Below are 27,822 nucleotides of genomic sequence, written 5' to 3' on the forward strand. Positions count from 1 at the left end.
TATGTTTCATTCAGGATTTGATTTTTAATGAAATGTATTAATTCACGTGTGATGATTTGGAAGAAGTTACTATCAACGACGTTGATGTGCTTCTCTTTCAGATTTTCAGTAACATTTTATTATGGAGAAACTTTAAGACAGAACACATTTTCAACGTCTGTTATAATCACTGAGAAACACAACTTGTGATCAACAGGAGATGAACGTGAGATCGACATAAGTCTAAATTATTCCAATACCTGAAGTTTTACTTTTATACCACATAGTTATATTTTATACATTGCCACAATAACATGCAACTATTCTATTAAAAAATGTTTCATGACAAACAATAAACAGTCTGAATAATGTTTTTGTTTTTTTCAGGTTGCAGATCTGAATTTATTAGTAGTTTTCCACTTAAATGAATGAACGAAACAGGAGACTCAATGAACATGTTTTGCAGGTTGATTGTTGAAAGCTTATTTCTGGGTAGAGAAAATCAAATACTGTGTATAAAGTAGTGTTAGTGAAGTTTTCCATTGGTATATCCTTCCCCTATCCCCTTAGCACTGCATGTAGTATTCTCAAAGGGAATAGAATTCATGAATTATTTAGCCTTCTTGCCTTCGACTTTCTTCACAAATTGCAATATGTCTTGAGAGAGCAGCTCTGGTTCCTCGAAGGCTGCGAAGTGCCCCCCTCTGGGCATGTATGTGTAAGAGCGGATATCTGTGAACCTCGAGCTGGCCCAGACCCAGGGACAATGCATCAGCTCATTTGGAAATGCTGCCAGTCCAGTCGGTACGTAAATCTTTGTTCTGGGGACGAATCGCAGTCCGATTTTAAAAGATTGAAAAGCAACAAAAGAAGGCATGCACATTGCATTATAATTGTTTTATATAACAACTTACACGTTGTCCACTCTCTTATGGTGGTTTTTCCTGATGTTCTCTTTGTAGAAACGCATTGATGGGACGATGGAGCCTGTGGTCCAGTAGATCATGACGTTGGTGAGGAGATCATCCAGACTGAATTTCCTGTAGCAGGGCAAAGGTTTAGCACAAAGCTATACTAGATATCACAGTGATAAGACGAAAAAAAAAGATAAGAATATTTTCTAGCATTAATATAAATTATGGTCACCTTTAATATTCCTGAGACTCAACATGCCTTATTACAAGTGTCTTTTTCTTTCATTCCCACAACAGTTCGAGTCCAAAAAAGGTACATTAAACATTATTGGCTGGTACACCCTGTGTATGTCATGTACATGTCATTTTCACACAAAAATTGTCTTTACATATTTATGTTGAGCTTGAAGATTGTAAGTAGAATTTATTGACATTGACACATTTAACAAAAATGTGGAGCGTTGTCTCATTTAACAATGAGATGCTGTTCAGAAGTGGCTCAGTCTTTCCTCCTCACATACCTTCTCGCATATCTAATGCTTACAAAGACACATGAAGCGTTCATGCTGACCAGCGAATGGTTACAAAGTGGTTCATTACTACATTCTTGGAGTGGCCTTGAGTGGTAGGCCTGTGTACCGTGGGAAACTGGTTTAAAAGATGGACCAGTAAATGGCAACAAATTTAATAATAAATGTCTAAAAAAAATCCAAAGGAAAAAGGTTTTTCTTTTAAAGATAAATATAGCTTTGAAATGGAATATGCTTAAATGCGGTCAGAGTAAAGACTAATCAAAACACACTGCCAAAACACGACCTGTTTTCAAAGCAAGTCTAAAATCACCAGGTTTTCATGGGGTAAAGCATTTTCAGTGGTGCAGTTATTCTCAATTCTGAAGCGGTTTTGTCAGTGTGTTCAATGTGAAAATTCATTATAAAAATAATTAAATATGAAATCATTCTTTACTTCTCTAATCCTCCATCCTCAAGGTCCCTGTTCTTAAAATCGGTCCAGGTGCTGAACTTCTCCAAGATATATGCAGCCAAGCCAACTGGAGAATCATTCAATGCACAACCTGTCAGAGGAGACAAATCCCACAAAAATTAGTCTTTAAAAGCAAAATCCTCCGCTTTAACCTTCATTTGCACATTTTAAGTGACAACTTGTTTTTTCGTAGATTTAACCATCATACAAGTCACAGTAGGATACCTGCAGTATCAGGTTTGGTAGCTTGGATGTGCATGTAACCAGACTCTCTCAGGATTTCATACACGTTCTTTTCCATGTAAGGATAGATACGACGCACATCTTCTCTGGTGAAGCCGACCAGGAAGGGCAGGTAACGGCCGATGATGAGAGACAGGATGGTCATAGTGCCTCCTGCTCTAGCAAAAATCATGCTAAGATGCAAACCCTTAACGCACCTTTTGTGGGACAAAAACAGCATTTAAAAATTTTAGTCATGAAACAGCTGTAATGGAGACAAATAAAATGTGAAAAAAAAAAAATCTATTTATACAGCATGATTAATTAATGTATTTATGCATGAGAACAAAGTAAAGGCAATCGTGAAATGAATAAAATAAGTAAAATAATTTAAACAACACAGTCCAGAGTAAGTAATGGATTTCTAGTCAGGATTTAAGGAGATAAAATCTTTTAGAAGGCTGATCCACGAATTCCCATATGTCCTTTGCTTTACATTTTAGGTATTGATTAAAAGAAAATCCTTCCTTGTGACTACAGTGTATGAGCTAAGGTGTATGTGTGTGCGTGTGCAGTGTCTTACTCAGGTTTCATCTGGGCCATGTTGCTGGTGATTAATGCTCCCCAGTCACCTCCATGTACGTAATACTCACTGAACTCCAGTCTCTCCATCAGCTTGTGGAAAACACGGGCAGCATCCATGGAATTAAATCCTGCAGTATTGAAAATGATAGATTCATAGATTCAGGATTTTCTTTAATGAAAAAATATATACATGTTCCTGTTTATTTTCTTGCTTGTTGGACCAAGCGATCTTGTTAGACCAAGTTTCTTTAATGCTCTCCACAGATACATTCTTCAGGGGCTTCTATCTTTCTTTAAACATTTCAGGTAACTTTAAAGTAGATAAGGATGAAAAAATACAGAGAAAAAGAATAGTTTTCATTTGTAAGAAGTGTTTGTGTTTTACCCTGAACATGTGGGGCTTCAGAGAACCCGTAGCCTGGGATAGAGGGGCAGATGACCTCAAAGACAACGTCGCCATTGGTTTCTGTGAGCATGGGCAAGATCCTGTAGAACTCATAGAAGGAACCGGGCCAGCCGTGCACCATCATGAGACGAATAACTTTCTGTCCAACATGCTGGACGGGCTTCACGTGAATGAAATGCACATCTATACCTTTAATGATAAATGTGGAGTATTTTGTCAAGAACCTTTTAGCAAATATTATTTATCTACATAATACTTTCCCAAACACCGTTTCTGATCAACAATTTCTATCCATAGCAGAACAAAATCAGTGACGGTGTACATGTGAGCTCACCCTCGATGTTAGTTTTGAAGTGTGGGTACTTGTTGAGTATCTTAACCTGTCTATCCCAGTTAAACTCGTGTCTCCAGTATGAAGCAACTTTTCTGAGATAGTTGGAGTTGAAGCCATATTGAAATCTGCAGTCTTGCAAACAATCTGTGTATCGTGTCTGGTCAATGCGTTGGTAAAGATCCTGAAAAATGATCATGATTAATCTGAGGTGGAATGAATAGGTATGCACAGGTGTAGAGAAATCACGCTGTATATAGTAGTGAAATTATTTAAATTCAGCATCAACCTGTACCTCTATCATTTCTTTGGAGGACTCTACAACAAATGGCCGTATAGTTCTGTCCTCGGTTAGGGACTTTTCTCCGACCCTCCACCATCCATCTCCAACTGGGATCCTCTTTGACTTTTTCCTCCAAGCTAGGTAGAATAAAAGACCACCAATTCCAGCAGAAGAGAGGGCCAGGATGTATCGTTTCTTATGGTCAAGGCTGGAGATTGCCTGTCTACAAAAGACCACAGTCCAGAAGAAGTGCTTCAGTATTACCTTTATGTATAATGGGAACATGCTAGAGTTCCCAGCTTTATAAAAAGGAACCACTTGCTATTTCTATTATTGTTTTAGTTATTTTTGGACATTTCAGTGGGGAAAAGAGGCAAATGGACAATAAAATAAATATATATATATATATATATATATATATATATATATATATATATATATATATATATATCTAGGTATTTAGGTGTGAAAGAACTTACTTAGCACAAAATTATAAAAAGTGAAAAAGTAGGCTAAGACTCAAGCTAAGCTACTAAGATACTGAATGTACTAATTTAAATAGCAAGTTGCAAATACTATAAAACTTTAAGAAGGATTAGAAATGCATTTATGTAAATTAAAAAGAAAATCAGCAAGACGAGAGGAATAATAATGATAAATAGTGCGAGGGAATGTAACGGGCATGGGTAATTCACTTATAGCGTTGTGCTGTGTGTATATACGGGATTTTACGGTAACCCCCACGGTTTTGAGAATTCTTTTTAAATTTATATTTAAATTTAGTTATAGTTATATTAAAAACATTGCTGTTCAACGAACATGCAAAACGAAGCATACAAGTACAGTAATTAATAAAAGAGCGTGTATGTAAACATTTCTAGTGTCTCCTTGTAAAGCAAATGCAGTGTTACGATGCCGCCCGACATCTGATTACCGTAAAACCCAGAATATACCCGCGTTCAGAGTTCACCGTCGAGCGCTTAGCAAACTTGTCTTAATCTTGATCAAATCTTATCAAGATGTGACCTACTTACTGAATGTTTTCGATAACCTGCATCATTTTCCTCTCAGCCACCTCTGCTGTTGTCATACGTGTGTATTAGAGAGAAATCCTCCTTGTCTTGTCGCCTGTGAACGAAAATGTGAGGGAGGAGTTACAACAGGATTTGATAAGGGTACAAAGTCCTCGTCGCTGTGTGTTATATAATAACTCTTGAATTCTTCACAATTCTTACACAAAAACACAATTCCTCCTAGCGCCAGGAATGCAATTCAAAGTTAACAAAAGGAGAAGGATTTGTACATGACAACAATTTATTTACTAACGTTAGGCATTACGACTCACTTAAGCGATTCGATTCTTTATTCTTTTCCAATAACTGAATCGAAGAGTCAAAAAAGAGTCAATTCATTTGATTCACTATTCCCAACATCCAAAATACACAATATTGGCAAAAGTTTTGGACACCCCTCCAAATCATTGAATTCGGGTGTTGTTTTTCAGGGGTTGGGCTTGGCCCCTTAGTTCCAGTGAAAGGAACTCTTAATGCTTCAGCATACCAAGACATTTTGGACAATTTCATGCTCACAACTTTGTGGGAACAGTTTAGGGATGAACCCCTTCCTGTTCCAACATGACTGTGCACACCAGTGCACAAAGCAAGGTCCATAAAGACATGGATGAGCGATTTTGGTGTGGAGGAACTTGACTGACCTGCACAGAGTCCTGACCTCAACCCCATAGAACACCTCTGGGATGAATTAAAGTGGAGACTATGAGCCAGACCTATTCCAGCATCAGTGCCTGAACTTACAAATGCACTTCGAGAGGAATGGTCAAAAATTCTCATAAACACACTCCTAATCTTTGTGGAAAGCCTTCCCAGAAGAGTTGAAGCTGTTATAGCTGCAAATGGTGGGCCAACTCCATCTTATTTGAAGTTACTTGGCTTGAATTCATAAATATTTCAACTTTCCCATGAAGATCATAACAAATGTAGTCCAGAATGGCTGGTGAACTTTTATCTAAGACCACCGAGGACCTCCAGTGGTTTCTGAAGCACGTTACAGTGGCCATGATCCCGTTTTGAAGGGGTTTTTGTAGCTATTATTATTATTTAAGACAAATAGTAGCTACACATATCATCATCATCATCATCATCACCATCATCACCATCAACAATAACAACAACAATTAAAAAATACTGATGTCATCAACATCATCTATTAATATGATATTGCCATCATCATCATCATCATGTTTTTTTATTATTATTAGTAGTAGTATTATTATTAGTAGTAGTAGTATTGGTTGGTTGTTTTACTTTTGAATGGATCCCTAGACTCCTTGGTTTTTGCACTTAACATTAAGATTCCCATGTCCGCGTCCTAATCGCACATATAGTGCACTAGGTAGGGTGCAGTAGCGCGTTCTTCCTACCCTAGGTAGTGCGTAGAGTACGCGGTTGCTAGCCTACCACAGCACGACGCTCCCGTAGCTGCAACCTAACCCCCGTCCATAACAGTGAGCGGAGACGCAACCGAACTGTCCAATCAGGATATCACTTCCCGACCGAGCGTAGCCAATCAGGGCAGGCACGCGACGCACGCTACACACGGCACAGTCAAGGCAGGTTGCGTGCGCGCACACAGGCTCCACTATATTTTTTGACAGCTTCTCCAGTGAGGAGGCATCTCGCTCAGGAGCGCTTTCACTTTCTCTTGCGTTTCCGAGCACTCTCGCTGTGAGCCTGGGGTTGCCTCACTCCAAACCTTTTAACCAGAAGCCCCTGCAGCACGGCACCATGAGCAAAAAGAAAAAGGAGTGGAGAGCGGAGAAAGGTGAGCGTCTTTCTGGCTTCCACACACTTCAGGCTAGCTAACGCGTTGCTGCACCTGAGAGCACGGGCACGAGCGCGAGCGCGAGCACAGCTTGGCTAGGCAGTTTCGTTTCCAACCTGACATACCTGTCTCAGGAATTCACTATTCGGGCCATGCAAGGTTGCTGACACCTTCTTAGGAGAAGGCGGACAGCTGCTAGCTCATTAAATGGACAGGTGGACGCTGACATTTCATGTCCCTCTGTTTGTTTGGGTTCCTCGTGCACTCTCTTAACTACACTGCTTCTCCTGGTGAAGTCATGCATGGTCGATGCACATGTATGTTTTTAGAGAAGTGTTGTTGTTGTGGTTGTTGTTGTATACTGCTCATGCTTGCAAACTTTATTTTGTGTTAAGCAGAAAAGATGAACGTGCACAGTGATGTGAAGACAATGAACACCTGATCGTCTTTGCACAATCCTGTCTCCATTGCTCCTAACGCACCTGAGAGGCAGCACCGACATTGAAGCTCTGGAGCTTTCCCTTTGAGCACAGATGAGGAGGTTCATTTGTTACTAAAGTGCTGCTGCATCAGTCACCCTTCATCCTGCTGCTAGGTTTCTATTCATGCGCTTGTTTTGATACGTTGTCATTTACATACGGACTTTGCATCTTGCAAAGGGACACGAGTCGAAGATCGACGTGAACGGATATTTATTTAAAACGTGTGCAAGCGGAGGTTTGACGTTTATTGAAGGAGTCTCCAGTGTCAGAGATTAAATGGTGTAGATGTAACTTTATGTTTTAAGACACAGGAATGTCCTTAACGCTGAGACGCTGTGGTTTCTCGGTAATACACTACATTGCCGAAAGTTTTGGGGCACCCCTCCAAATCATTAAGGTTGTGTTTCAGGGGTTGGACTTGGCCACTCAGTTCTAGTGAAAGGAACTCTTAATGATTCAGCATACCATTTCATCCATGTCTTTATGGACCTTTCAGTCATGTTGGAACAGGAAGGGGTCATCCCCAAACTGTTCCCACAAAGGTGGGAGCATGAAATTGTCCAAAATGGCTTGGTATGTTGAAGCATTAAGAGTTCCTTTGACTGGAACTAACAGGCCAAGCCCAACCCCTGAAACACAACACCTGAATTCAATGATTTGGAGGGGTGTCCCAAAACCTTTGGCAATATGGTGTATGAAAAGCTGTGCTTTGTTTGCTTTTTAAACTGGGAGTTAATATGGCTGGTAAGGGAACAGCTGATTAGAGCTGCTATAACATAAATGCTGTAGGGATTTGGGACCTTAGTGGTTAAGGTGTTGGACTACTCATCAGAAGATTGTGAGTTTGAATCCAACGTCCATCAAGCTGCCACTGCTGGGCCCCTGAGCAAGGCCCTTAACCCTCAGTTGCTCAGTTGTATAAAATGAGATAAATTGTAAGTTGCTCTGGATAAGGGTGTCTGAAATGCCGTAAATGTAAATAGCAGTAGCTAGCTAGTTCACTCTCGGTCCGATCACATCCATCCAATCGTACTAGTATGCAAGGGTGAAGGTTAGCCGACTGCATCTTGTCGAAACCGTTGAAACAAGCCAGCGTGACACTCTCAGGAAAACGCTGTCGGTCCTCTTCCAAATACATTAGCTCACAGATGCCCATGATTGGCTGGTGTTGCTGTGATTGACAGGAGGGACTGAGCATACCGTCCCTCTCACCCTGAGAGCACGGGCAGTTTTGTGGGCAGTCTTTGACGATCTGTTTCACTCAGGACATGTTGTTCTAATAAAAATGTGTGATCATTGGCAATGAAAGAACGTGGTGTTGAAGGTAAATAATCGACTCCACAAAACTGAGAGATGATGGATGTGTGGGTGATGTCTTAATGTGTTAAATTGAACGCTGTGAATTTAATGGAAAACAATCCACTAATGTTTGGAATTTGGTTCCTTTCTTGACTCTTATTGGTGGCTGATATTTTCGGCTTTCACCTAAATAGAAATCCTTTCCAAATCGTTACAGTGAAAATGCGGATTTTCCTGTGTGAAATATCGCCCGAATAACAAGTTGTTATTCTGTCACTTTGGTGATATTTAATATCCAACTAGACATGTTAATAGCTCTGTCACTGTGCAGCTGCAACTGTTTTAAATGCATTTAGGCCAGTTCTGTCCTGTTTATACAACACTTTTCAATGCAGGGATGATGAAGCCAAAATTGCTGTTTGTTCTGTGGAGTCATTTTCTCAGCTCGCTGCTGCTCTCCTCTTGTTGTTGTTTTTTTTAATATTAGAATATATCTACAATTCAGAATTATTGGCAGTGAGGAATAAAGATTTTGGAATAAAATGTACATGTTATTGATGTACTGTTTAACTGATGTAAATAAATCTGGTTAAAAATAGTGTCGCATTTATTTAGTACTCTTTCTCTTGCCAGCACAATGGCACTGAATCTTCCCTTATCATGCTTGATGGAGATGGAGAATATGAGACTGAATGAAGAATATGAAGGAGATCATCCAGGCTCCTGTCTCGTAGACTCACGTCTTTTATCTCATCTCACGAATTTTCAGGAAGGTGTAAAAATCAGTGGACTGGCATGAGCAGATGTCAGATGCTTGTGTGTATTTCGGTGTCTTTTGTTTTGTTGTCCTGCTGAAAGATCCAATAATGCTCTTGGCAGAGGAAGCCAGATTTTTTTATTGGCGTGGTTCTTTGTAGAGTCCTTGTTGTCATGTATATACACAAATCAGGCATGACATTATGACCACCTGCCTGATATTGTGTTTGCTGCCAAAACAGCCCTGATGCATCATGCACTGTGTGTTCTGACACCTTTCTATCAGAACCAGCATTAAATTCTTCAGCAGTTTGAGCAACAGTAGCTTGTCTGTTGGATTGGACCAGACGGGTCAGCCTTCTCTCTCAACGTACATCATTGAGAATTGGCCGCTCATGACCCTGTCTCTGGTTCACCACTGTTCCTTCCTTGGACCACTTTTGATAGATACTGACCACTGCAGACCGTGAACACCCCACAAGAGCTGCTGCAGTTTTGGAGATGCTCTGATCCAGTCGTCTAGCCGTCACAATTTTGCCCTTCGTCAAACTCGCTCAAATCCTTACGCTTGCCCATTTTTCCTGCTTCTAACACATCAACTTTGAGGACAAAATGTTCACTTGCTGTCTAATATATCCCACCCACTAACAGGTGCCATGATGAGGAGACCATCAGAGTTATTCACTTCACCTGTCAGTGCTCATAATGTTATGCCTGATCAGTGTATAGTAATAGTTTCTTACAGAGGTTTTTTTTAGAGGGGAGTCAACATGCTTAACAGGTTCTTTTCCAAATAACCATTCTTCTTTTTAGGAGGAAGCTGTGCATTTGTGACTGTTTGGGCATTGGGTATGCAATTACACAATTTCACATAATCTACATGAATATCTATGAATCTTTATCTGATATTCAGTGTCTTGATGTCAGGGCTTTGATTAGAGTGAAATCCTGGACATGCTTTATATTTGTCAGAACCTGTGAAAAAGCCAGTCTTACATACTCGACATACCTTCACTGATAGACGAAGATATTGCAGATGTTTTTCTTCCCCTCTGCCCTTCAGTCAGCTATTTATATGATATTATCTCCTACCATTTTTGTGTTTGAGTACAATTTTAGATTTGGGATTTATAAACAGACCATGAGTGGGAAGGACACATAGACAACTCCAGGATTATTGGCACTCTTTAAGAGAACAGTGCTCTTGTATTACTGGCCCTCTGGTTTATTTTTTGCCACTCTTTCAGTGCGCTGCTCTTACACAGTACGTCTGATTATTGCACTCGGCCGAAATCAAAGGTCAAAATCAGCCAATGATGTCGGCTTCATTATTACAAGCTTTAAAAAACACGGTAATGACCTCAAATAATCTGGCAGCAGAACCCTAATAGGAACATAATAGTCTTCGGCTTCAAACCGTATCAGAAACCTGTGATCTGAATAGAAGAGTGCAGAAACCTAAGCAATGTTGTTTCTGAACATGTACAGGTGCAGGGTCAAACTGTGTACCCGCATGACTGGTTCAGCTGAATGGTATGCTGAACGATTTCCTCTCTCGCATGAAATTCTTGGAGTGTAAAAGACCTTTTAAGAAAAAAAAAGTTGAAGGAATATTGTGAAAGCTTTCAAACTGTATGTAAACCCCGTTTCTGTACTTTTATTTATTTATTTATTTATTTATTTATTCATTCTTCATTCCTCCCCTTCATTTTTGCAGAGCGCTTGCTCAGCCTTGGGCAGGAGGAAAGACGTAAAGAGTACGGGGACAACTATGTGGCTTTGGACAAGATTCCCACCTGGAGGCATCACCACAGCAGAGGTAAAGGATGGAGATCTCAGTCAGGATGAGCTGACGATGATTTCCGGACAGCAGGAAAAGCGAATAAACAAAGTGGGAAGACAGACTGATTGCCCCCAGTATTGTTTGACATAAACTCAGACTCCCCGGTCACTGCCACTTTAATGATGAAATAGGTGTTGAAGGTTATTTATCATTTGTCTTTATTTATTTAGAACGAATGTATGATGTTGAATTCGCCGCACGTTTGTGCTTCCAAAAACCAACAGCATTTAAATAGAGAAATTAAATAGTGGGATTTTTTGTTCACTCACAAACTACCATATGAACAGAACATACTTTTTAAAAAAATATATTATTATTATTATTACTTATTTATAATATACAATAATTTATAATACTTACTTATTATTTATTTATTTATTTATTTATTATTTAAAAAAAAATTACATTCATGTTGTATTTTGAAAAAATACATGCAAAATACACTGCACCTCACCGTCTTTTCATTTCTGGTAAATTAGTCATGCACGTACGCGTTTGTCTAGGTCTCGTTTCAGTTTGACTTGTCTGGGGGTCAGGGGATCTGAACAGACCGCACGCTCGAGACATTTCAATGTCACTGTTGATGCAATTCATTTAGCTGTTCTTTGTGACTTGCGTACACAACTCCCACTTTTTGTGTACTTGTAAATTTGGGATATCTTACCCAATTTGTTGAACAAGTCGTCCAGTTCAGTGAAGCAAATCGGGCGAGATAAATGAAATGTAATTTAAGTTGATTTACTTGAATCTCTTTACAATTTATTTTGTTAGTAAGAACCTGAAGTGTCCTTATGTGGCTCAGTTGAACAGTTTGGTAAAATCCTGTATGGACATCTGGAACCTGAACACGAAAGGAAATTTTACAGAGTTTATATAATTTACAACTAACAAAATAATATTCTGCATTCATCCACTGTTAAGTGAGGTTTCATAAGAAGAAGAAGAAGCATTTATTATTGTGACATATACATTACAGCACAAAGAAATTCTTTCTTCATATATCCCAGGTTTTGAGGTTGTGGTCAGAGCACAGGGTCAGCTATGATACAGCGCTTCTAGAGCAGAGAGGGTTAAGGGTTTTGCTCGGGCCTCAGCAGTGGCAGCTTGCCGGTGCTGGTTGTGCTTGAACCCTAATCTCCTTAGTAACAACCCAGAGCTTTGACCATTTGAGCTACCACTGCCCAGTTTCAGCAATTAACCCCTAACACTTTTTAGAAGGTTTAAAATAATGGCCAAAAGATGTGCAGAGTTTCTAATAAGGAGATGTCCATCAATAAACGCAACAATAATGCATCCGCATCAAATAATCCCAGTGGCAGCATTATCTGGAATGCTATTAAAACCATGTATTTGTGTGCTTCATTTAACTGAAAATCCACATTCATTTGCAAAATTTGTATTTTTGTGCACCACAAAATAATAATTAATAGCCTTTTACATCAAGATGGTGTACAGTTTATGTTGACCAGTTCACGGATCGCTCAGATAGATCGCGCTGACAGATCGCTCTGATGTCAGTGGATCACTCTGGACCAAAGGGTACGCCATTACTCCAATTTAGAGAGTGCAGTCAGTTTTTCTCTTTTGACGTCTGGCTGTGGATGGACTCTGATTTTTCCAACACGTATATTCCTGCAATTTGACAAGCCATGTTTTCTCCCTATTTTTCTCCCATATGTTTTACTGTAACCAGATCATGAAATCCATAACTACATCTCTTATCTAATTAATACACAGATGAGCAGATGAAACACTTAAAAAGCTTTTTATGTAATTTATGCTAGAAGTGTGAGTTGTTTCATGATATAGAAGCAGCTGGTGGTAGAATAAATGCCATGTAGAGCAGAGGATGGAGCTCCAGGGGGATGTCAGTAGGAGGCCATTGCAGTAGGCTGCTGTCAGGTTGCTAATGATGGTGTTGTCTGCTTTTCCCCTCAGAGAAGGGCGGTCAGTTTCAGTTGCTAATTTGTTAGAAAAACAGGTTTAGAAACCAAAAGTTTCTAAAAGAAACTGAAGTTGATAAATTGAGGGGTTTAAATGTTCTCTCTGGGGACACACATGCTTAATATTTTCCGAAGCAATCTGCAATCCACCTCATGTATATAAAAACAGTCCATGTGCACACTGTACCGGCTCAGTAAATATAACATGATGACGAGGTTTTTGTACGATTCCTTCAGTAACTGATCATATAAAATATTTAACTGATATAAAGCATTTCTATATAATGATATAAAATCTCTCTATATAATAAATCATTACTTAAAATTACTTTATAAGCTTTACTCAATATTAATTCATGCTGTATCTTAATGTCATACGAAGCTATGAGTTGATTCAGTTGGACGAGTATCTCGTGTAGTTGTGAAGTCCATTAAATGTTCCAGCCACATTATTAAACATTTCTATCAATTATTAATTCAGAATATCTTCTACACCTATTCTGCTCACTTGTTGGGCTGAAGTTAAGTCAATACGGTTTATTGATTTTGCACATGCGTTTTATATTTTAGAACCGGAGCACGGTTTGTGTTCCATTTTTCACAAGGATTTATTGACGTAATGAAAAATATTATATTTCTAGCTATATCTAATCACATAGAAATGAATAAATGATGGTAAATTCAGACTGTGTAACTTGTTAGAGAAAAGAGAATCACAAGTGTTCATTTGGTTTTCTCAGAGCCAGAGGAAGAGGAGGAGAACCCTGTCTCGTTGTGTGACAAAGTCTCTCTGTACAAGGGTGACATCACCATCCTGGAAGTGGACGCCATTGTGAATGCTGGTAAGTGCTTCGGATCTGTGTTTTTATTTCAGTCACAGCTTCCAGAACCTGCTGTTTGGGTCTGGAAGAGTGATGCACCAGTTTGTTGTGTTTGGCTGCCCTCTAGTGCCTGTATGTCATTTCTTTTTCTCCACACACACACACACACACACACTAAAAGCACTAGGGATCAATTTGTGTGAAGCTGACGTTGATGAATTAAAAGGTGGGTTAATTTCTTGGAAAGGATTAAGGCAGGAAATATACGTAGGCGGTCATCAGTCTGGGCGCCGTGCCAAAGTATCACTATATCTGAGGCAACACCGGATGGAGGTTGTTTAAAATATTGAACCCGTGTAACATTTCCCAAATCTTTTTTATACGGCAGTACGACGGATTATAGCGCAGAGTGCTGTGTGTGTGTGTGTGAGAGGTATATAGGCCTTACTTAATTAGCTCACACGAGATATCTCGGCGGCTGTCGGAGAATTTAAGCAATACACAACCCACCATTTAACGTTAATGGAGTTAATTAAGATTAGCTCGCTTTGCTGAAATAACCGGCTGTCATTCCAATAGTTAAAAAATTAGACTCATTAAATGACTCTGTGTTACTCCTGAATCCTTTTCACTCTGTCCTTGGAATCGTTTTAGATGAGCCTCATTTCAGATCCCATTCCACATCTCCTCCTCCACGTTCAGCCCCGTCTGATGATGTGACTCTGTCTCAGCTCTGTGAAAGGAGAAGGACCAGGACCAGGACCCTTTTTCGTGCCTAAGCCTGGAGTGTGATAATGTATGAGCTTTGTGTGTGAGGTTTTTGTGATCAGGCTATTACCAACATTCCAGGGTGACTCTCAGCATCTCTCTCAGGAGCACCAGATTTGAAAGTATTTTTTTCTTCTTATACTCAGGAATTGACGTATTCATGAAATCGAAGTATTAGGAAAGTTAGATGAAGTGTATGCTCAGTGCATATCTTTTTTTATTTACAGCTTGTTTCATGTTTCACTTTCATGTTCCTTCCTCATACTAGTTCATGACCTCAAAGTGATCAGACGAGTCCTTGAGCCCGTCGAACCGTGACCGATTTCTTGGATTGTACTCTTCTTGTCTCCTGTTTTAAATCTAGCGATCATATCTGACTTTGTTATAAAATATTTGAAGCAGATTCTATCGTGAAACGTTAACGTATCCGATAGTTATACGTGCTGAACACGTCCTTAAATACCAGCTTGTCAAGGATCCATAGTGTTTTTTTTTTTTCTCCCCTCATTCAGGAAGGTTGATGACTTGTTTTGGATGTTGATGAGCTTGTTATTTGCATATGCTGACTAAAGGACTATGTTCACTTCCAGACATGGGTTATCGTCTCCCGCGAGGCGTCACTTATTATTCGAAGAATAACGACGCCTCATTATTTACTCAGTACGCATCAAGGAAATATTAAAAAGCTAAAGAGGTGAAAGAGATGATGTTGTGTTTCAGATTTCAGCTCTTAGTGAGTAGCACTTTCTCTAAAGCTTTAACGCGTTAAAGCTCCACTCAGGTGCTACAGCTAAGTAAACTGTTAAAGAGTGTTACCTTTATTTTACAAATGAAATATGAAGCTGATTCAGACACATATTTGAAGTTGGCACCTGATTAAATATGTAGTGTTAATGTGACAGAGGAAAAAAAAGTTGTTATGGGTTAAAAAGATCCTTCTGATCTTTATGAATGGCTCTGACAAAAGCTTTATGGAGAATCATTAAATGTCTCAAACGCTGTTAAGTGCTCTGAAGATTTGCTAATGGGCTCGTTATCTTCGTTTAAGTTGGGAATCGGCCTATATCTTCGTGACTGGTGGAAACACGTTAATGCTTTATATTGCGGCGAGCGTGGTTTCTTGTTTGTAGGAAATATTTGTTCCAGTGCCAACGTCTCACCTGGAAAAAGGACCTGGTCCAGAAGAACAGCTGAATTCTCGGATCTGCTTGTCCAGAAGCTTTAAGTCCATTTTTTAAGTAACGGCTCTTTCATTTAATGAAGGAAACATTCAAATCTTTCTGGAAGGAGATGTTTATTCGGCATTAATGGAAGGAGTCTCCAGTGTCAGGGCTTAAGCTTTGTGTCATGGGATCTGGTTTCCTGGTATAATGTTTTTGTCATATTTCCTGGACACGTTTTTGTCATATTGATGTCAGAGAAAATAGAGAGAGAAAGAAAAGAGAGGTTAGAGAGAGAGGGAGAGCGCTGTGGTATACACTCATAAACAAATGATCAGGAACATCATCATAGTGACACACTTCGTCGTCTCTCATTCCTGACGTAATTATTCCTTACACATGCTGTAGTGTAAAAAGGTGTGAAATTCTGTGTTCATTTTATTTAGTGAAGGAAATAGTGTCTTGGTGAAAGCTGGCACCTATGAAGGAACAGATGGTGGAGAAAAATACTAAGAATTTTTCTTCTTCAGCCCTTCAGAAGACTGCAGATCAATCAGAAAATTTATTTGCTTGATTATCCGTAGCTCTTTTGATATATTTAAGTGCCTTTGGCCTGATTTTTTTTTTTTTTTTATTATTAATAAAAATTAAATATGAAATAATTTATATTAAAATAATAAAAAATATTGATTGATCAGTGGCTTGAAAAAAAGTGAACTTCCAGAAAACCTCTTTGTCTCTCCATCATTTCCTCTTTTTATATGCAGAGATTTATTTGTAACCTAAGTTCGTAACCCCGATGCCCTGCGTTTTAGTTATTGCTGTTGGATCTAGCTTTGGTCAGGAGAGTAATTGGCTTATAGGGCTGAAAGAGTGAGGGAAGTCACAGGACACACAGATGGCTGGATGTTTTATCTGTTAAAAGCCTGTGGAGATCAGCACCGTAATCATACTGAAGCAAGAAGAGAATGGGGTAATATGATTAGGTGTTAATTTGGTGCTCTTCTCTGTTCTTGGCACCTCGTGGTGATATAAACTTCCCCTAGATTTTCAAGTCACTGACTGTCTTCAAATGGCGAGTGAAGACCTACCTCTTCCTGAAATACTTAAACAAGTATTAAAAAATTAAAAAAAATTGTGAGTTTTTTATGAATTTCCTCCCCAAAGCTTTCTAATGTATCCCAAGTCTGTGACCTAGCGAACCAGCATTGATGTATTCATTGTCTGGACGTTGCACTAGATATGGGGGTCTACCAGATGCCATAAATGTAAACGTAATGCAAATGTAAGCCGATTATTTTCCTAATAAGCTTAATATAAGCTCTAGTTTCTGGAGTGAATTTCCTATCAGCAATGCAACGGAAACAATGGTGTCAGTTGCTCTTAGAAAGCTTCAGAACATGGAACCGAACATCTCACACAAAGCAGTCACAATCCAAATCCTTTTTAGAGGCTCAGCTGTTAGATATGTGAAGACACTGAACTTCATGCAAATGAGAAGATACTTGGTGTGAAGACTGACACTGGGAATGAAGGATGGTGCATTTCTATTTTTTTTCTTTTCTTTTAAGCAAACAGTTCTTTCTGATCCTGTAGATAGTGAAGATATATTATAAATATCATTTGCAGGCAAGACGTCATCTGATTGGTTGACGGAAATAGTGCAGTTGTGGACCAGACTCGTTTCTGTATCTGACAGCTGTCATAAAAATGGTAAATAAACCATACTTTCCATAAGTTAACAGGTTGTCAGTCCTCATCTCTTTCTAACTGAAGGAACTTGACATCAGGGTGTTGTATAAGAGCATGTGGCTCTGTGCAGAAGCATTTACAGCATGCTTAGTCAGGATCACTTGGGTTAAGTTGAGTTACTATGTTGTTTATGCTGATTATTTGGGGATAAATGGTGGCTCAGTGGTAGGCTTCTCGCCTACCATGTGGAAGGCCCGGGTTCGATTCACAGCCAGCCACAAAGCCCCAGCCACTCGATGCAGTGCCGGTCCTAAGCCTGGATAAAAAAATAAATAAATGAGAGGGGTGTGTCAGGAAGGGCATCCGGCGTAAAACCTGTGCCAAATTCCAACCAAATTCATTGGAAAACCTAAGAAGCAGTAGCTGGGGTTTGAATGTGCTACCTTTATTACTTCTGTGTTTATTTCCAGTATTACTGTGGTGTTATGGTTTATATTTAATTAAAACTATTTATATTCCAGTCACAACCCAGACACATGCAGATATACAGATACAATTAGTGTCAGTGCATTAAAACTGTAATATATAAACACATGATATATAATAAACAGTAATATAAAGGCTCACTGTTTGGTTAAATGATGGGTAATATTTAAAGTTCTTTAAATGTATTAGTCTAAAAATGTTTATGTAGGAAAAACATACGTCTGTAATCATTCTTGGCAAATGTTTAATTCCATGTAAACCTCCAATAAAGCGCCTGAAGCCATCATCACAATGCAAATCACAGTCTGAAACAATATTGTTTTTTTTTCTCCCAACAAATTGTTCCTAATCTCTAAATCTGGAATTTATTCAGAATGCTCACAGCTCTCAATAATAAAACCCTGAGTGATCGTTTTAGGGAAATATTGCAGTAATGATTTATAAACAACAAATTCTGTCCCTTGAGGCCTGCATAATATACTTATTAATTCGAAACACGTAGGACGGCGTATTCGCCTCGTTACAGCCGCTGTACTGTCTGTCTCAGGATCTCTTTTGCTCACATTTCCATTATTTTGACAATTAGTTTCTATTTTTGAAAAAGAAAGTTAGACTGAAACTTTCTGTGCAAAGTTTACGTTAAAGACTTCATGTTGTTAGATAATGCACTTTTTAAAATTCTTTTTTTGCCCTTGAAGGAACAGAAAAGACGAAACCTTAGCTTTTGTGTGTGTTTTATATACAGGATTTTTTGTGACCTTCAATTATAATCCTGTTAAAGGCAAAATGGACAAATAAAAAAATGTTCGGAAATATTTTTCAATAAAGAATGTAATAAAGTCAGCTCTAGATAATGAGGAAAAGCTCATCTTGAAAAGAAAGTAAAGAAAGTTTTGCAGGTAGTATGAAAGATAACGGCCAGGTAACATTTTCTTATCTGTTTTTCCATTATTTACAAAATATATTTATAATCCCAAATTAATTTGCTGTTAATTCTTTAAAATTTTTGCTCCGAAGCTACAAGGTCATGTTTATACCCCCAAAATATTAACAATTTAAGAGAAATAAGAGCGATCTTATAAACAGTTTCTTTTTATTCAGTTCTGCCCTTAATAAGCTTTTTCACCTAGCAGATGTTTCCATATAATCCACAAGATGAAATGTTGTTAAGAATTTTGTTTACAGATCTTATTTTTTTCATTTAGTACTGCCCTTCAGTAGCTACAGAAGATATTTACATGTTTCCCACCACATAAAATGAATAACCGATCATCCTGTTCAAAAGTTTACACACCCCTCCGGCTCTTAATGTATCATATTTCCTTCGTGAGCATCCGTGAATCTATGTACCTTTTGTTCTAGAAGTCTTTCAATGTGAAAAGATGGATACACTAACCAAGCATAACATTATGAACACCTGCCTAATATTGTGTTGGTCCCCCTTTTGCTGCCAAAACAGCCCTGACCCATCATGCACTGTGTATTCTGACACCTTTCTATCAGAACCAGCATTAACTTCTTCAGCAGTTTGAGCAACAGTAGCTCATCTCTTGGATCGGATCACACAGGCCAGTCTTGACTCCCCACGTGCATCAATGAGCCTTGACCGCCCATGACCCTGTCACCGGTTCACCACTGTTCCTTCCTTTTATCACTTTTCATAGATACTGACCACTACAGACCGGGAACACCCCACAAGAGCTGCTGCAGTTTTGGATATGCTCTGATCCAGTGGTCTAGCCATCACAATTTGGCCCTTCATCAAACTCGCTCAAATCCTTACGCTTGTCCATTTTTCCTGCTTCTAACACATCAACTCTGAGGACAAAATGTTTACTGATCGGTGTATCTTTTGTTGGAAGGGGGTGAAATATGCAGAAGATACTGGAAAAACAGCGAATGTTGAGGACCTGATGGATTTTTCTGAAGAACTGTGGGCAGTTTAACTGCACAGGATAATCAAGCGACTGGTGAAGAACTCTCACAAGACATAAAATTATTTTTGATCATCCAGGTAATGACACACCGTATTAATAACCGAGGGGACGTAAACTTTTTAACTGGTTCAGGGCAGAACTAAAAAAAAAAACAAAACAAAACATAAGAATCTATAAGATCTTTATTATTTCTTTTAAGTTATAAACATGTTGCAGATTTGTCATGGGTGGGGGGGTGTAAACTTGTGACCGCAACTGTATGAGGCTAACAAAGGAAACGAGACGTTTTCAAAATGTTTCATCTAAACACAAGCCCAGATCTATTTTGCGTCAACTGACTGGATTTTAAAACTTTGACTTTGTTAAGCCGGTGTTCCCAGTATAGCCTCAGGTTCCACTGTATAAAATGTCCCAAGTGGCCCAAGGTGTCAAATACAATGGTGTTACTATAATGTTACAGCTTGTATCTACACCGTGAAGTTTCCTTTTGTTTTGTTACAGATTACAGGAAGCGTCTGAAGAACCGGTTGTGGTCTGAGGCAGATATTTACAGAAAACAAAAAAAAAGATTTAGGGGTTTCAGTTACCTTTTTTTAGCCTCGTAGCTCCAGGGTAAAACTAAACAAGTAGAAAAAAACGCCAGAACCGTCTCGCCGGTTGTGGGTGCTGTTAAACACTGTTATGGTCTGAAATGACAGAATCAATCATTGCATTTTCATTTTTGCTTTGCGTGGCACATGTAAGGGAATTGTTAACGAATTTTCAGCGGCGATGCTTCAGCGACTCTGGTTTTTTTTTTTGTTTTTTTTTTAACGGCGCTGTAGCCTTTAGAAATGGTTCAGTCCCACAACATCTGTAGGGCGACTATTTTTAATCCTACACATGGAGGCTATGTGGGCTGGCGTTTGTACTCCAGCGCTGTAGCTTTCATGCATGAGAAATGCTAGGCAGCATGAAATTAAATGGCAATGGCAAATTAATTCTGGGCAACTTCCCTGCACATGCTGAGAGAGGTTAGGATGCAGGCATGAAGAACTGGCTTTTAAATCACTCTCTGGATGGCCAATTATTTTTGCATGGAAATAAATTTCTTGTCAGTCTCACTAATTGAAATAGCAAGTGATGTTGAAGCCGTTCTAGGTGTGGAAATTTTTAATTGCTCTCCCTTGCATGTTTTCACACAAGGCTGGCACTGTGTAAAGTAAACAGAATAGGTGGGAAATTTTTCCGACGCTAGGTATTGCCAGGTAACTAACTACTTTTAAATCGTTGTGTTTGTTTGTTTTTATCCGAAATGGCTTTATAAAAGAATCCGTCAGACTAAACGTGAAAGAATTAGATGCTCCTACAAGGCATTTTTTTTCCCCCTCGCTGTTATAAACTTGTGTTATGTAATACACTCAATTTAGCAGCAGACTATTTGCTAACTGTTCTTAATGGAGAGGTTTTTTTTCCTTTCTCTCTTTTCTTGCCTCTCAGTGACAGAACAGAGGCCATATGCTGTAATGGTGACTAATGCACAATCCACAAAGCTTAATGGAAAGCACTTAGCATCCATCTTTAAGCGATGATCGATGGATTCACTTTTCTAATTATCTAGAGAAAGGAAAAAGAAAAAAATAGGAGGCCACGCCCCTTCTGCAAAACGTACGTTGCTATGGGCTTAGAAAAAGCGCTTTATCTTCATCCGGAAGATTATTTCACACTAATTGTCACTTTAATTGTCGTTAAATTAAACTATTTATATATGAAAGATGTTAAAATATATTTAAAAGAATTTAATGCAGAAAAATTTTTTATAATTTTTTTTCCATGGCTTACTTTCCAGAAGCATACACAGACGTAGACTTTAAGGGAAAAAAAAAAAAAAAATTAAATATATAAAGTAAAGGAAGGTTCGTATTTAAGTTCTGCTTAAAATTTTCCAAAAATTAAACTGTAAAGGCAAATAAATTTCACAGTTTATCAGTAATGGAAAATGTTGTTTTTTAATTAAAAAGCAAACTAAATTTATTATTTAATAGTAAAGTTTATTGGTAATGGCAAATTAACTTTACACAATTATTCACAGTCCTGGAAAAAAAGTGGAATAATATTTTTTTATGTATTATGTAATATAGTTAAAAAGTTTTAAATTGTTTAAAAATGTTAAAAAAAAATTACATTTTACAAATCTGGTTAATTCAATTTAGTGTCTGGTTTAATTTAGTGTTAAAGCTGAATATTGCTGTAGTACGTGAACATAAAGACTTTCTAAGACTGCTAATTGTGCCTCAAGTTTAAAGATTTAATTTCTTAAACATAGATAAGGTCGATTTCAGAGTTAACTGTATTATGACATTTGCATGTTTTATATGAACTGTAGATCTCTATTTTAAGATTTGAGCTTTGACAGGAAGTGTGTGTGTGTGTGTAAGAGAGATTATTATGAAAACTGTAGACCACATGCACAGTTTTCTCTTCCTCCCACCGTCTTGGTTTCAAGACCTACAGCGTTGTCCAGACTCGGGGGGGGTCAAAAAACTTTGACTCGTACAATTACAAAGAAACGATCCGCTGGCTTTAATCTTATGAAAATCAATCTAACAATGCTGGCCTGAAAAACTCCGAGCATGCTAGATCCAAATGTGATTACCAGCTTTGAGTAAGTCAATAAGCACTGTTGTGCTAGCCAAAGAGTATTAGCTAATTTGTTAATTTGGCAGTCATCCTCGCTGTTTTGACTGAGAACACCACGTTGGAATTAATCGACTCGATAAGTCATTTGTTGCTTTACTCTGCTGTTAATTTCATAAACTGTTATTAATTGTGTCGAGTCGTAAACGTTCACATCCCAGTACGACTAATAAACATTGCCCAGATTTTATTTATCTATTTGTTTTTCTTTTAAATGCCGTGGCACTTTCTTGGTAGCAAATTAATCAGTCGTAATAAACTAGTAAAGGTTGTTAATTGAAACGATTACGTGTACAAGAAGCTCGAAGCCATAATTAGACCAAGTTTCCATTGAAATTCCTGGATGAGAGGTACAGCATGTTCAGTGCTACGCTGAGGCACAATTAAACACTGCTGCTTTCTTTCATTGCTTGTTTCCTACATCACACCGAATGTTTGTGAATGACGGACATTTATACTGTTCCAGCTTAACAAGTGTGCTAGTTCAACTGTTTACTGTTAGAGGAAAATGATCAAGGACAAGATGGTGGTGTTCTTTCCATGCTCATTATTATTATTATTTTATTATTCTTATGCAACAGTAACGCAACAGTAGCGTGAGAGGAAAGGTGAGAGGAAAATATTAATGCTTGGTCAAGTAAATAGGTTTAGAAAGCTGAATGTCAGGCTTTATCAACCCTCACTATGCGTAATGCGCTGTAAAGTGAGTTCAGAGTTCAACATTCATCATCCAGTTCATTCGTTATAGGCAAATTTACACCGATCAGGAATAACATTATGACCACTCAGGTGAAGTGAATAACAGTGATGATCTCCTCATCATGGCACCTGTTAGTGGGTGGGATATATTAGGCAGCAAGTCAACATTTTGTCCTCAAAGTTGATGTGTTAGAAGCAGGAAAAATGGGCAAGAGTCAGGATTTGAGAGAGTCTGACGACGGGATGAATTGTGATGGCTAGACGACTGGATCAGAGCATCTCCAAAACTGCAGCTCTTTGTGGGGTGTTCCCGGTCTGCAGTGGTCAGTATCTATTAAAAGTGGTCCAAGGAAGGAACAGTGGTGAACCGGAGACAGAGTCATGGGCAGCCTAGGCTCATTGCATGTGGGGAGAGAAGGCTGGCCCGTGTGATCCGATCCAACAGACGAGCTACTGTTGATCAAACTGCTGGTTCTGATAGAAAGCTGTCAAAAAATACAGTGCATGACGGGTCAGGGTTGTTTTGGCTGCCAAAGGGGGACCAACACAATATTAGGCAGGTGGTCATAATGTTATGCCTGATTGATGTAGATGGTTCGGACAAGTGTGTGAGTTTAAATTTCTCTCACGATGTAGGTTTCTGGCACCGGTTCTCCACTTATGTTTCTGTAGACTTTTAACACACACATACTGAGGTCATGCCGTACAATGTTTCTGGTCACAAGAAGGAAAACTGACACACAAACTCGAATTGAGATTCGGATTTTAATACTTTTTTTGTGTGTTGAGCTTTGAACTGTGAGACATTTGGGGGAAGAAAAAAAAAAAGAGACAGAGATGTAGAGGAAAGCTTAATGTGCCTGTGCTGTCTCAAATGGATGTGTGGGCGAAAAGAACAATGAGTCACGTTTAGGTCCTGAAAGCAGTGTGTGTGTGTGTGTGTGTGTGTGTGTGTGTGCGTGCATGCACAACTGTACGCGTGTGTCCATCTCTCCACAATTATCCATGTATGCCACCCACTGATGGATGAAAGTCAAATGGATGTTTTTCTGAACCCCAAACTTGAGACACATGCGTTTTTGCTGCAGATATTCAGGACCGGCTCACGGCCTCAAGGAGGCAGTGTTCATCCACGGCAAATTTCACACTCTGGTTTTTCCTCCCAAGCTGTCGGAAGTATGAGGGTTGACTCTGATGCCCCATCTTTGTTCATTTTTGTTGATTAGTTAATGCTAATGATTTCTTTTGCTTAATATGATACTTGTTCAGTATTTGAAGAGCTTTTTGAAATGCACAGTTGTAGTGGATGTATTACACGCTAACCCTTGTCTAGTTCTAGTAGGATGCTGTATGTCCTGTTCTTGTGCGCTATAATCTAGTAATTTTCTTTTAGATTAGATACTAGGATGAGTTTTGAGGAGAAAATGTTAGAACTGTGTTTTCATGATTAAACAAAAAAAACAGGAGGAAGAAAATAAAATGTGGGAAAAAAAAAAGAAAAATGGACGTCCCTGGCTGTATTATGAAATTAGACGCGAGTACTATACCTGATCTGGATTAGCGTATAGATGAGGAGAGAACCATGTGGTTTTTGAATAGATTTTAAAAAAGGGCTTTTTGAAACGTCTTCATTTTATTTTCAGTACAAAATAATCGTCTTTGAACAGATGTGCAATTGAACAGTGAAAATGTCAGAGCAAACCATTTCATTACGCTAAGGTCGCTATTTTTTCCTGGCCTCGCTTAAATTCAGAGAGTTTCTGTTTGGCGTTTTCAAAGAAACGATCCCTGGTCATCTTGAAAATGGTGGTCTGGGGAGAGCTAGCCGTGCTTGCTGCCGCATATTGGGTAATGTGATTGCTTCAACTGGTCACATTCCCCCCTGTTTAAATTTCATAATGAAAGGAAAGAGTTGTCATGATCCTATGTGCAGACCAAAGACGTCACTGAAGTATAAAACCACACTTTCATAAGACTGGAGCACTGGATTTTAGCTGACCTTTGTGGTGCGAGTGCTTGCGCTGAGATCATCATGGAAAACGTGTTCTTTGTGTTTAGGTGCACTATGACTTGCTTCGATGACACACCATCACTGCTTGATTTGTTTTATACCAAAGGAAAGTAATAAAAAAAAACAAGCAAATGGGTTGTTAACCTTGGGCGTTATATGCGCGAACCTGCATGCACAGAATTGATGTATGGGATTACAGGATTGGTTCATAGATCAGAAGGAATATCTGCGTCGAAAGCAAACCTGTGACAACCTGTCGGTCCCAAAGCAAGTCAGAAATCGTTCTGGGTGCGGACTCGGCTGCGAAATAGTCCTACTTTCTTCCTTCTAGTTCCTTGAATTTTGGTAGCTGCTCTTACAACATACAAACTAAATCACCAAACCATACAGAGCTGAGAAAAGTAAAAGTGACCTAATAGAAATTTGTCCGAGTTGCTAGGTTGCACGTCCGTAGCGGCGGTGTTTTTCATATCGACTCTTCTGAGCATTCTGATTGCAGCCAGTGACCATTCCAGGTAGATGGAATCTGAAAGCCCTGCACTTTTACTTGAGGAAGGTCATATTCTTGGTAGAGGGCAGTTTACTTTCTCTGAAAAACTCTTAATGCACTTCAATTGGAAATGTCGGCTATGCCTTCCGGTGATGCTGACGAGCGTGGGACAAAATAGAATTTTCTTCCTACCCACCCAAGTGAACATTTTTCTGAAATTAGCACATAGTGTCACAAAGACTGATCAGATATGACCTTAAAATCACTGACCGGTGACAGGAAAGACATTGATTTATCTTCTTACAGTAGCACCTGGCTGGTATATTAGGCAGTCAGTTCTCCAGGTTGATGTGTTGGAAGCAGGATAAATGGGCAAGTGTAGAAGGTCTTGTGGCGCATTCCTGGTGTGTAGTGGTTGGTACGTACCAAAAGCAGTCCAAGGAAGGACAAGTGGTGAACCGACAGAGTCACAGGCCACCATGGCTTGTGGGGAGCAAAGGCTAGTTTGTCTGGTTCCAACTCGAAGAAAAGCTGCTGTAGCACAAATGGCTGAAAATAATAATGATAAAGAACCACAGTATAGCCACAGTTCCCATGCTGACCTCTGTACACTGTTGAAGGCTCATGGAGCAATGGAAGAAGGTGGCCTGGTCTGATATTTTTGTGTGTCAGGGAGGAGATGGTACGAGGATGCACTATGGGAAGAAGGCAGTGTGATGCTCTGGATGATGTTCTTCTGAGAAATCATGGGTCCTGGCATTCATGTGGATGTTACTTTGACACGTACCACCTACATAAACATTGTCACAGCCCAAGCATCAGTGTTGCGTAATTCCAATGACACACTGCAAAATTGTCGATGAGTAGTTTGCAGAACAGGACAAAGAGCTGGCCTCCAAATTCCCAAGATCCAAGTCAATCAAGCATCTCTGAGATGAACAAGTCTGATCCTTGGTGACGCCACCTTAAAGGATCTACTGCTAACATCCTGGTACCAGATACCTCAGCTCACCTTCAGTAAAGTCCATGCCCCGAGGGATCAGAGCTGTTTTGGTGGCACATGTGGAACCTACAGACGATTAGACGAGAAGTTTGGGTGTATGCGGAACATACACAGAGAAGGCGTCTGAGTCTAACCTCGCTGTTCTTTTCTTTTGTAATGGTTCAGTCGAGAGTCTTTTTTTTTTTTTTTTTTTTTTGTTTAATGTCGTTCTTTGGTTTTGAAGTTTTTTATTTATTTTTTTTTCTACAAAAGAGCCCTTTAAAGTTTAAGCCCCACAGGCAATAAATAAAAGCCGAGTGTTTTTGAAGTGAACTTTAATTAGCAGTCCATAATTATAAAACTTTGGCTTGTTTAAGCAGCTCATTATTGAAATGTAGAAGTGTTGTTTAAATTGAAATGTAGAATAAATTGTGCCTGCTCTGTTTTTTTTTTTTTTTATAACTAGATCTCACAAACTAATGTGTAATTACTCACAAGATTGTTGCCTAAGCAAAAAAATTTGCTGTTTCTTTTATTCCAGCACTGTGTAAGTCTACGTTTAAGTTCGAGTATGCAATAGACCCGATTTACCAGAATGAACCTTGAACTGTAATTGCATGTTGATGTCATTTGGCTGAAGATCCATTACAGTGGCCACCGGACTACCCTGATCTCCAAGTCAGCATGTATTACTGTTATTTATTTATTTATTTATTTTATTATTAAAAGCACCAACTCAAATGCTTGTGGTTGACATTATGTAATGAGGCCTACGAAAAGCCGTATAAAAGTATGTTCGAGAGCCCACATTGCTCTCCGCTAAGCAGTAACATGTGTGCGTGGAGCTACATTAACTTCAGGAGAAACTGCTGACGCCGATAGTTTCGAGATAGGGAAGAAGCGCATGGAGCTTTTTGATAAAGTGGTGCTCATAAGAGACACGTGGTTCGCTCAGCCTACTGACAGGATCACAGTATATAGAGGTGAACTTTCACTCCAGCATGTCGATGTTCCCCAGAGAGCTTTGGAGCTGGGTGGAGGGCTACGTTTATGCTAAATTCCTTCTCAGTTTTTTTAAAAAATTTTTTTATCTAGAGCTGGAAAAAGAGAGCAAGAGCCGGTGTGTCTACGAGACACGCACCAATTTCCACCACTTTGCTAAATATGCTAAAAGAATGATTTGGTGTTGTGATAAGGCTGTGGAAGGTTTATTAAGAGGTAACACGAGGTAA

The 27,822-nt window shown here is 39.0% G+C and overlaps 2 protein-coding genes across 3 annotated transcripts in view; one reads left to right on the forward strand and one right to left on the reverse strand.

Moving 5' to 3' along the window:
* Positions 1–177: 177 nt before the first annotated feature.
* Positions 178–5,084, reverse strand: ephx5 (epoxide hydrolase 5). Its single transcript, XM_058386400.1, has 10 exons — positions 5,050–5,084; positions 4,739–4,832; positions 3,717–3,927; positions 3,425–3,605; positions 3,070–3,279; positions 2,683–2,812; positions 2,103–2,317; positions 1,860–1,968; positions 894–1,019; positions 178–800 (listed from the first exon to the last, which is right to left on the reverse strand). Exons 2-10 carry the CDS (start codon positions 4,792–4,794, stop codon positions 590–592), a joined length of 1,449 nt encoding a protein of 482 aa, XP_058242383.1. The 5' UTR covers positions 4,795–4,832; positions 5,050–5,084; the 3' UTR covers positions 178–589.
* Positions 5,085–6,351: 1,267 nt separating this feature from the next.
* The window catches only part of macrod2 (mono-ADP ribosylhydrolase 2), a 570,945-nt gene continuing 549,474 nt past the window's right edge, over positions 6,352–27,822 (forward strand). For both annotated transcript variants that reach the window (XM_058379542.1, XM_058379550.1), the window contains exons 1-3: positions 6,352–6,545; positions 10,800–10,901; positions 13,609–13,710. In XM_058379542.1, the coding sequence (XP_058235525.1) occupies positions 6,509–6,545; positions 10,800–10,901; positions 13,609–13,710 (241 nt within the window). In that variant the 5' untranslated portion in view covers positions 6,352–6,508. The remainder of the gene's footprint in view (positions 6,546–10,799; positions 10,902–13,608; positions 13,711–27,822) is intronic.

Source organism: Hemibagrus wyckioides, linkage group LG03 (genome assembly GCF_019097595.1).
Source record: "Hemibagrus wyckioides isolate EC202008001 linkage group LG03, SWU_Hwy_1.0, whole genome shotgun sequence".
In the NCBI taxonomy this organism is placed as follows: Eukaryota; Metazoa; Chordata; class Actinopteri; order Siluriformes; family Bagridae; genus Hemibagrus; species Hemibagrus wyckioides.

Coding starts and splice junctions, on each gene's coding strand:
- ephx5 (XM_058386400.1), bottom strand. CDS start 4,794: ATGACAACAGCAGAGGTGGCTGAGAGGAAAATGATGCAGGTTATCGAA. Junction 3,606..3,716: donor CCTCCAAAGAAATGATAGAG/GTACAGGTTGAT, acceptor ATCATTTTTCAG/GATCTTTACCAACGCATTGA. Junction 3,280..3,424: donor CTTCAAAACTAACATCGAGG/GTGAGCTCACAT, acceptor TTATCATTAAAG/GTATAGATGTGCATTTCATT.